The 9,795-nt window shown below is 42.1% G+C and overlaps 1 protein-coding gene across 3 annotated transcripts in view; it reads left to right on the forward strand.

Moving 5' to 3' along the window:
* The window catches only part of MTCL2 (microtubule crosslinking factor 2), a 94,829-nt gene extending 85,511 nt beyond the window's left edge, over positions 1-9,318 (forward strand). For all 3 annotated transcript variants that reach the window (XM_067468142.1, XM_060772372.2, XM_067468141.1), the window contains 2 exons: positions 142-1,582; positions 3,062-9,318. In XM_067468142.1, the coding sequence (XP_067324243.1) occupies positions 142-1,582; positions 3,062-3,211 (1,591 nt within the window). In that variant the 3' untranslated portion in view covers positions 3,212-9,318. The remainder of the gene's footprint in view (positions 1-141; positions 1,583-3,061) is intronic.
* The last annotated feature ends 477 nt before the right edge of the window (positions 9,319-9,795 follow it).

Genomic DNA, 9,795 nt, shown 5'->3' on the forward strand with positions numbered 1-9,795 from the left:
GATGAATTTGAAAATGATTTTGCCTGTACAGACAAGCAGGAAAGTAGATATAACCCAGCAAAGGGAGAAATTCTACTTAAAAAGGCAATAAGCCATCTCCAATAGTATGTGCTGTGCTCACTATCTTCTCTTTCTATCCAGGACAAAGTCAGTTTCCTCAATGTCTGAATTTGAAAGCTTGCTTGAGTGTTCTCCTTATCTTCCTGGCAAAACCAGTCCTGACAATGCTCGCAGCAAAAAGGGGCCTACAGCTACCCAGGTGTTGCCTGACACATTGAAGGACTCTACAGGACTCACTTCTCAAAACGGTGCCTATGTGAATAGTGAGCGACCTTCTTCTGAGACCTTGAACACAGAGAAGATTGATGTCTCAGTATGTGACTACACTCGGACAAGCAGCTTCTCTTTGCAGGACCAGACCCAGAAGCATATACAGAGGAGCCATACAGCCCCAGATAAGACTGGGATCCGAATATACTATAGTCCCCCAGTGGTACGCAGACTGGAGCCACCCTTGGTCCACAATAGAGAGGGGAAGATCATGGTTGAGCCTGGTTTCCTGTTCACAATGGCCAAGCCTAAGGAAGAGTCAAATAGCTCAGAGAGCATATACAGCCAGTGGCTTTGCAATTTTTCCAAACAGCGTCGAGAGCAGCTGGACAATGATACTGTGAGTGAGAAAGTGGTGCCCCCTGTCCCCAGATTTCCGCCATCCTTGCATGACCTTGAAATCTCTGGCAACATGAGTGACGACATGAAGGAGATCACCAACTGTGTCCGGCAAGCTATCCGCTCCAGCTCTCTGGAGAGAAAGATTAAGAGCACTTCTAGCCAGACAGTGGGATTAACTAGTGTTGGTACACAGACTATCCAGACGGTTAGCATTGGTTTGCAGACAGATATGCCCAGAGGCAGCATCCACAGCAGCAAGAGCTGGTCCCCAAGAAGCTCTTCCCTAATGTCTGTGCGCAGCAAGCAGATCTCAACATCTTTAGACAAAGTCCACTCTAGGATCGAACGGCCTTGTTGCTCCCCTAAGTATGGTTCGCCCAAACTCCAAAGAAGATCATCTTCTAAGTTGGACAACTCCAAGGACCGAAGTCTTTGGAACCTCCATCAGAGTAAGCAAAATGGGTCTGCCTGGGCTCGGTCCACCACAACCAGAGACAGTCCAGTTCTCAGCAACATCAATGATGGTCTGTCCAGCTTATTCAATGTAGTAGAACATTCTGGGAGTACTGAATCCATTTGGAAGCCAGGATGTCAGGAAACCAAAACGAAGCCAGAGGCTCCTAAATATGGAATCGTCCAAGAGTTTTTCCGGAATGTGTGTGGCAGAACTCAAAGCCCCACATTGACTCCCGAGAAGAAAGACCTGGTTATTGTAGAAAACAGCAGCAAGAAACCAGATCATTCCTCCACAGCTGTGCTCCAGCAGTTTGAAAGCACCTCTAAGCTCCTGGACAAAAAACCTTTGAAGCAGAGCTGCAGTGAGGAACCAAAGCTGTCCATCCCAAGCCAAGGTGGCAAGGACAGAGCCTTAAAAGAGCCAGATGTCATCTCTACTACTATTGCCAATGAGGTAATATTGGCTTGTTTCAAGCCCTTAGAAATAGATGGTTCTCAGTTTGTAACCTTCTTTGACCATCTATTAGTTGAGTTTGTATGTAAGTCAGAACAGGTACATTTTTAAAGCTTTGGATAAACTAGGGAAGGGTTAACACCCCTGTGGTGTTGGTTTTGCTGTCTGTGTCCCTGTTCAGAAAATTTCATGTCACTTTCTGTCACTAAGATAGTTGGACTTAAAAAAAATGGATCTGTGATAAAGCTTTAGTTGAGACACCTTTTCCCCATGATACCTGTTTCACGAGTGAATTTTCCTAATGGTAGATTTCTCTCGCTACCTGTTGTCTTACCCCTATTTGTAACTATGAGTCATTTGTAAGTCAGATGTTTGTAACTCAGGGATTGCCTATATATCCTTTATTAATATCATAGGGCTTCTGGGCAGTTTGCTGCCCATTGAAATAATAAAAAATTAGTATAATAATAAATTGAAATAATAAAATAATTCAAACATTCTAAAAGCATTAAACAATTTTTACAATTTCAAAAATTAAAGTGAACTATCTTCCAAGCTTTGGCTGTTTGAAAGGCCAGAGGCCAAAATGTTTAAAAACTCCACTGTGCCTACTGCCTACCATAGCTTTTTGAAGAACATCCAAATATGTTTAGTACTCAAATTTGGCAGGATGAGAAATATCCTGTTCTCACTGTACAGGGCTAAAGGAGTTATTGAAAATAGAAACCATGCGCTTTACAGTGTGTTATTAATAGAAAAAAGTAATATTGACTTCAGGAATTGTTCCTGCTTCTTTTTGGAGCTTTAGCAGTAAAATTGCAGAAAGATTGTAAAGATCTCCTTGATGAATTATAAACTAAAATCTCACATTCAGAGCATTAAAATAATGTTGAAGATGATACCAGCGTAGTCTGAATTGCCTCCATAGTAGTTACTTGCTTGTGTAGTGCATTTTAGTTGATCAGAATGCTCTAATTACATTGTCTTGTCATGTAAGGCTGCTACTATAACTTTATTTTGGATTTGTGGCTAGGTCAGAGAAAGAGTAAGTAGTGTGCCTTAAGGCAAGGGGTTTGCTCCTTAGGAGAAACGTTAGTGTTTATTTTCTTAGCCAGAACACTGCCACTCCCCTTCCAAATGCAAGTTACACCCCTCTGATGCAAGTCGGATGGAAGAGAAAGCTGGGTCCTTGAGTGAGTGAGAGGTGGCTGCACTTAACCGCTGTCCATGAACAGCTGATATGTTTGCAGGAATCTTCCCAAACAATAGAGGCCAGGAAGGCAGGAGGATGCAGCTGGACCAGTGGAGAAGCATAGCAGTGAGTAGGCACCCCATGCTGCCTAAGCTATTACTATACTGTTATTGACCAGTTACGTCACCTTGGTAGTGTTGTTTGTTCTGTTGTTCACACCCTGCATAACCACATAGTCAGACCACAAATTCTCCATTGACCTTTTCTTTATCTTGCTATCTTTATAGGACATTGCCTGTGACTGCAGCTCCCAGTCACTGACCTCCTGCTTTGCTCGGCCATCACGATCCACCGTCCGCCACTCCCCTTCCAAATGCAAGTTACACCCGTCTGATGCCAGTCGGATGGAAGAGAAAGCCGGGTCCTCGAGTGAGTGAGAGGTGGCTGCACTTAACCGTGGTCCTGGTGGAAGAGCAACTCTGCCCTGGAGCCTCCAGTCCCTTCAGCACCTCAAGGACTGGCCCCGTCTGAGCCCATCCCAGCTGGGGGGCTCTGCTCTTAGATACTCAGAGCAGTAACATGCAGCAGCCCTGGTCTTATCTTAGCTCAGCAAGGATAGCTGCCACACAGAAGCTGTGCTGTGTAGCCAGGGGACAGAATGGGAGTCTTGTTGTGGAGGTGTGGTTTCTTTTCACTAGAAACCTTTCTGTCCCTTTGCCCACCTTCCATGGGAACATAATCTCCAAGAGCTGCCAGAGTCTAGTGAAGTGGTCTGTGCTGTTTTCATGGCATTGGGTGTGTGCGCGCGCATATGTGTGAGTGAGTGTTTTCCAATATGAGGAGGTTCATCTCTCCTTTCTAACAAGCATTATAGAGGCATTAGGGAGTGCAATGACATTGCTTGGCCATGCCTTCCTGCCTTGGTCCGAGGGAAAGAGAAACACCAGGGAACATTAAAAACCACAGAAGAACAGCTTTACTCAATGATCTCCCACTCCCTGGTGAGGCATTCACACTGTTGTACATAGGGAGGGAGGGGGAAAAGATTGGGGTGGGAGGGTGTTATCAAATCTTTGGTAAGAAAGTGTCACCATAACATGGGCTCCCTAGACTGTACAAGTCATCTGGAATAGACTGATTTTCGTTAACCATGTTTGCATGGGCAGCATTCCTCTGATGTGTCCTCTCTGCTCTGTGCTTACATACTGCCTCACTGAATCGGCCTGTGGGGGTGATATTGGCTATAGTGTTAGCTCTTGATAAAACAAGGTCATTATATTGTACTAGAATTTCTACCTCTCTTCTGCAGGAGACAACAGCAGTGCTTGTGTGGCCTGAGTTATCTTCTTATCCACTTGCACCAATCTTCCCATTGTTACCAAAAGGCATAAATAGGGCACTTTTTAGGGCACTAATGTCATCTCCATAGTTTGGAACCATTGATGTTTTGTTGTAAAAAGCCAGGGTACTGTTGTCAGGGAGTTCATGGAGCAGAAATGCAAATTCCTTCATGTCGCTGAACTTAGTTTCATTTTCACTTCTCCCTGGCTCTTAAACAACATAGCTGTGCTTAAGGAGAGTTACATCTGGGTTTTTTTTTTTTTAAATAGGAACCTCAGAAATACAATGACCAACACATATCTGAATAACAAGGATTATTTTCAGGGGGAGATGGCTACATGAACAAGCACAGGTCCAGAACTTTGAAAAACCTCTTATTAAAATTCCTAGCCACCATAGTCAGTATCTCTGGAGTAAAAATATCAGGGAGACATTGAATAGGTAGAAGAGGTATAACTGACTAGTATTGAACATTCCATGTTCCTGGGAAATTGGTCTACCAACTCCACATCTCAGGGCAGTGTTTCTCCAATGTCATGCTCACCCGTTGCAGCTTGTGCTCAGTTAGTTCCAGTGAGTCAACACAGTTGCAGCGCAAGGTTATCTATTGAGTTGGTGATTCCTCAGCTTCCAGTCATGCAAAAAAGATCTGTCTATTCATTGAATCTCCTCCTTTGCCAAGGGATTTAGGGAGTTCCCATCAGTTCTAACCAGCATAACCAATAGGAATGATATGAGCTGTAGGAAACATTGTCCACCCCTAGTTTAGGGAATAATTGTATGGGAAGAGTGGGAAGTCATTTGCTTACATCAGCATCATACACTGCCTGTTGTGTATATTTTCACCATTAGGTAAATCGCAAGCCAAACTAAAGACAAGATGTTTTCTTTGGAATTGAATTTAACTCTGATTACAGGAGCCCCCCCCCCCCCCCCCGCCCCATGCTTACCAGGCTATCTAGCATCTGTTAGATACTAGAAAGCCCACCAACCTCCAAGGCAGTCTATTCAACTGTTGAACAGTTCTTAATCAAGAAATTCTGCCTAATGTTTAGGTGGAATCTCTTTTCTTGCAACTTAAATCCATTGGTCCATGTTGTGTCCCTGAACTACATAAAACAAACTTGCTTCATCTTCTCCATAATATTTCTCCAGGTATTTAAAGCTGACTGTTATCTTCCCCTCTCAGTCTTCTCCAAGCTTAACATTCTAAGCTCCCTAAGGCATTCCTCAGAGGGTTTAGTTTTGTGACTTTTTATCATGTATTGCCCTTCAGCTTGTCAATATCTTTCCTAACTTCTAATGTCCAGAACTGGACATAGTATTTGAGGTGAAGTCTGACCATCACAGAACGGAATAGTACTACTACTTCCCTTAGCCTGGGAGTTTTGCATTGCTGGCTCATACCGTTCACTCATGTTTAATTTATGGTCTACCCCAAAAATATTCTCACCTGTGTTATTAAGCCAGGTTTTTTTTTTCGTGTCAGGAGTTACTTGAGAAACTGCAAGTCGCTTCTGGTGTGAGAGAATTGGCCGTCTGCAAGGATGTTGCCCAGGAGAGGCCTGGATGTTTTTTTTTTTAGGTTTAACCATCTTTGTGGGAGGCTTCTCTCATGTCCCCGCATGGGAAGCTGGAGCTGACAGAGGGAGCTCATTTGCACTCTCCCTGTATTCGAACGTCCAACCTGTCGGTCTTCAGTCCTGCCAGCACAAGGGTTTATCCCACTGTGCCACCAGGGGCTCCTGTATTAAGCCATTAAGCCAGGTGTCACCGATCTGATGTTTGTGCATCGAATTTTCCCTACTACAATTATGTCTGTTGAAATTAGACTTGTTAAATTTGTTCCAGCAATCTGTTAAAGTTCTTCTGAATTTTGATTCTTCCTTTGGGGTATTAGGTACCTCATCTAATTTCACAACATCTACAGATTTGATAGGCATGCCCTCTACTCCGTTAATTTGGAATAATTTGAATCTAATTTATCCTGATCATTGAAATCACAGTAAAAGTTTGAAATAAATATGGAGCCAGAATTTTTCAAATTTATATATTGCTGCATTGAACAGTTTTCTTCTTGACCTTCTGGAACCTCTGTGAATTCTATCTGAATTAAGTATTAGTCAGTAGAGTCAAATAATTCAGGGGTTTCCAGTTCAGTCAATTATCAAAATAATTTATATTGTGGCAATCAAAATGTCTGAAGTGTCCTATTTTTGAAACTTCCAACAAAAAACTATCATTTTTTTTCTTGCAAACTATGTGACATTCTTAGAGTTGAAAAGAGCATAGAATCAAAAAAGAAACCTACATTCTCCAGCAAGCTAAGCTGAACTTTACAACATGAATTTTGTACCATGCTAAATATATTTGCTTATTTTGCAAATATATTATGTTTTTTGGTCATGGTGGGGGGCACAGAATGACAAGACACTTGAAGTATTCTTCTCTGTTCTTGTTATCTTGCCATTTCATACAAGGGAGATCATTTAGGAAGACTTGCAGCTTTGTATGTACTGTATTTCTTCAAAAAATAATCCATCCCATCCTTAGTTATGTAAGCAAATATGCATAGAGTTGCAGCTGAAGGGAGATAGAAAAAGACATAGGGAAATCTTAGTTTCATGCCCGTAGCATTTCTAGCCAAGAATTCTCTGACCTGAATTAAAAATAAGACAAGCAAATTGGGTCAAAAGATATTCTCACCCTGCCTACTTTAGCTTGTTTATGATTAGGTATATTTATATTCTGCCTTTCTTCCAGTGAGTTGAAGGCAGCATATATGGTTGCCCTCCCTACTCCTCTTCTCACCACAGCTCTGTGAGGTAGGTCAAAGTGGCCCAGAGTTACAAAGGGAGTCTCAAATGGCTTTCAGATATTTTTAAAGAAAGATTTCTGGGAAACGTCCATCCCCCCGCCCCCGCCAAGCTTAGCTTTTGTAAGGCACTTGAAACAATTCTACAAAACAAAAACTTCACAACAGAATATCAAGCCTTCTCCTTTTCCTTGGAATCTTCAGAATGTATTAGCCACGCATGGGGTTGAGATGAAGCCTTGTGATTGCTAATTGAAAACATCTCTCTCTCTTTATGCAGTCAGAGGCTATCTTGAGACCAAGAAGTAGGCTAATCAATCTAAATTTAGATCCTTGATCTCTGTCAGAGGAGTTTCCTGAAATACTGAAACTCTAAATTTGAAAGTAGGGAGGCAGGTACCGGAGATAAAAATACTGCCAAGATTATGGGATTGCAGGTATAGTGCAGCTGTCCTTTCATGACAGTCTATGGCTATATGCTCAATTAATTTGCACAAAATGGGAGCTGCAAAATCTTATGAACAAAAAGTGCCCATTGCCTTCTGATTGTCATCAATAAAATCAATTCTGCTGGATATGGGTAGCTAATGCCAAATAAACATGTTTTGTTTAATGGAGGCGAGCAAGAGATGACAGCATCATATTTCTAGGATTTTGTTAAGAGTCATTTCCTTCATTACTTTCATTGCATTCAGTTGGGGAAGCCCACAGGCCTTCCACATCTGTGATTCAATTGCAGAGAATTGGAAACCTGGGTATTATTCCTCCTGCAGGCACGCATTCTTAAAGAGAAATAACCGACTATTCATGATGGGCTGGAAATCAAAACCAGAATAATGTACAACCAATGGGAAACAGTAGGGAGCTGCAGCAAGCACATTGGCAAACCACAATCTAAGGTTGCTGTGGGGTTATTGGGATTCAGCATTCAGGGTAATAGACTCACATGATACTCCGTACGGCCTGCTTAGCTTTAATCCCAGTGAACTTCTACATCTTGTCCTCAAGTAACTGAGCTGTTTCATTTTGGCCGGCCAGCAAAATCTGTCCAAATATCACACCTGTGGCCTTGTACTCGGTCAATACCCACTGTGTGAGTGTTTCAGTTGCCACTAGCAAATAAGTGGTTTGTAGCAACTAGGCTGTACTGTCTCCACCAAGCGCCTTACTTTGCCAGGGAAACAGAGATACTTTCAGCCCAGCCGTTTTTCCTGTTGTCTGCCATGTACAGAGTCAGGTTGAGGCTGGGCTTGCTCTCACTGGAAGAACAGAATGCAAAACAGATCCTGGCAGCGTTTATTGGTCCCCAGCTCAGGGCTGGACAGCTTTTCTGGGTCAGCCCCTTTCTATTTCTTGCACGGGCTTAGGGTGGGCAGGGATTGGGGATAAACATGCTTGCTAACTTTTGATGTAAATACTTCCTTTTGGGATGGTTTTTAGCATTTTCATTGGGAACTTTTTTTAAAGAGTCTTCTATGTTTCGGATTGTGTGTGTTTTGTTTTTCATTGTTACAAATGCCTTTTAATTATTTGTATATTCTTACTGTTTGTCTTACTCTGTAAATAACTTATGTTGGATATTTCTGAGAATGGAGTTTATGGGACATTTTGTGATTAACACATAGCAGCACTGTGCCTCTAGCAAGTATCCTGCACCATCCTCCTTGCCAGCAATGCTCCAATCATTGATGGGTCTCAGTCTGCAAAGCAAGTGGGCTTTGTGACTGAGCATATAGTGAGATGTGAACTGCGCGAATTCTACAACTTTTTCATAGAATGCTTTGGAAGATCACACTCTGAACAAATACTAGGCTGTGATGAGCATTTTCCCCACAAGGCTGGCCATTCTAAACAAAATTAAATATCAACATGAGCTAATTCAACTGTTAAGCTTTCCACCTACACAAAAGGCTCTAAGTCAGTCATGACCTATTTTCTGTTTCCCTAGTCTATAAGGAAGGCTTCCTGTCTCTTAAGGTGCTAATCTTTCTTCATTCCTGTGCATCCCATGTAGGTTTCAGCCTACAACTTCCTTTTATCACACAAGAGAGTACTGTAAAATCCAACATCGCATTCATACAACTTCTGTGCATAGTTTGTTCAGTTCCTGCTGAAGTCAACCTGTCCAACATCCACTCCTTATTCTCATAATTCTGGCAAGAATATATCTGGGGACAGGGGCTGATGGTAAGGAGTCCCAAATACTTGTTTCAAACTAAGGTGTGTGTAACAAAACCACAGTGGATTTATTCTTACAAAAAGGAACATCTACAAGGTGGAATTTTGAGCATGGAAGAGACGTGAGAGATACTTAGTCCTTTTTGTATCAGATGACATCCCCTGATGTACGGTGGGGTATAAATATTTTAATAAATACTTTCTAGCTCATCACTGCTTTCTGGATTTCCTCAGTGGTGGGGTGGGGGTACTAGATGCATATTTGCAAGGATTGAAACATACATTGAAACATCTTGCCAGGGTAGCTGTGTTGTATGTTTTCAGTGGACCTGCTGAGACTAAAGGTTATGAGATCAGCATCATTACACACATTTGTACTCAACACTTTTGGCATAAGAAAAGGGATCATGGGATTGTCTATCAGAGGTCCACATGTGCAATTCTGCCTTTTTTAAATTCTAGAGAATCACCATTTATTTCTGATCTGGTCTAATTCTCCTACTATGCCTTGGCTACCTTCTCACTCACCTCGTAGAAAGGGTCTGAAACCTATCTCATCTGAGAATGAAATTTAATAGACTCAATACACAATAGTTCTTTGCCTCAATATAGTGGATTGACTACTGACTTAGATATGAAAGGGAATTAGAAAAATTAATGGAATATTAGAGAATATTGGCCATGGCA

This window comes from Anolis sagrei, chromosome 4 (assembly GCF_037176765.1).
Source record: "Anolis sagrei isolate rAnoSag1 chromosome 4, rAnoSag1.mat, whole genome shotgun sequence".
Classification (NCBI taxonomy): Eukaryota; Metazoa; Chordata; class Lepidosauria; order Squamata; family Dactyloidae; genus Anolis; species Anolis sagrei.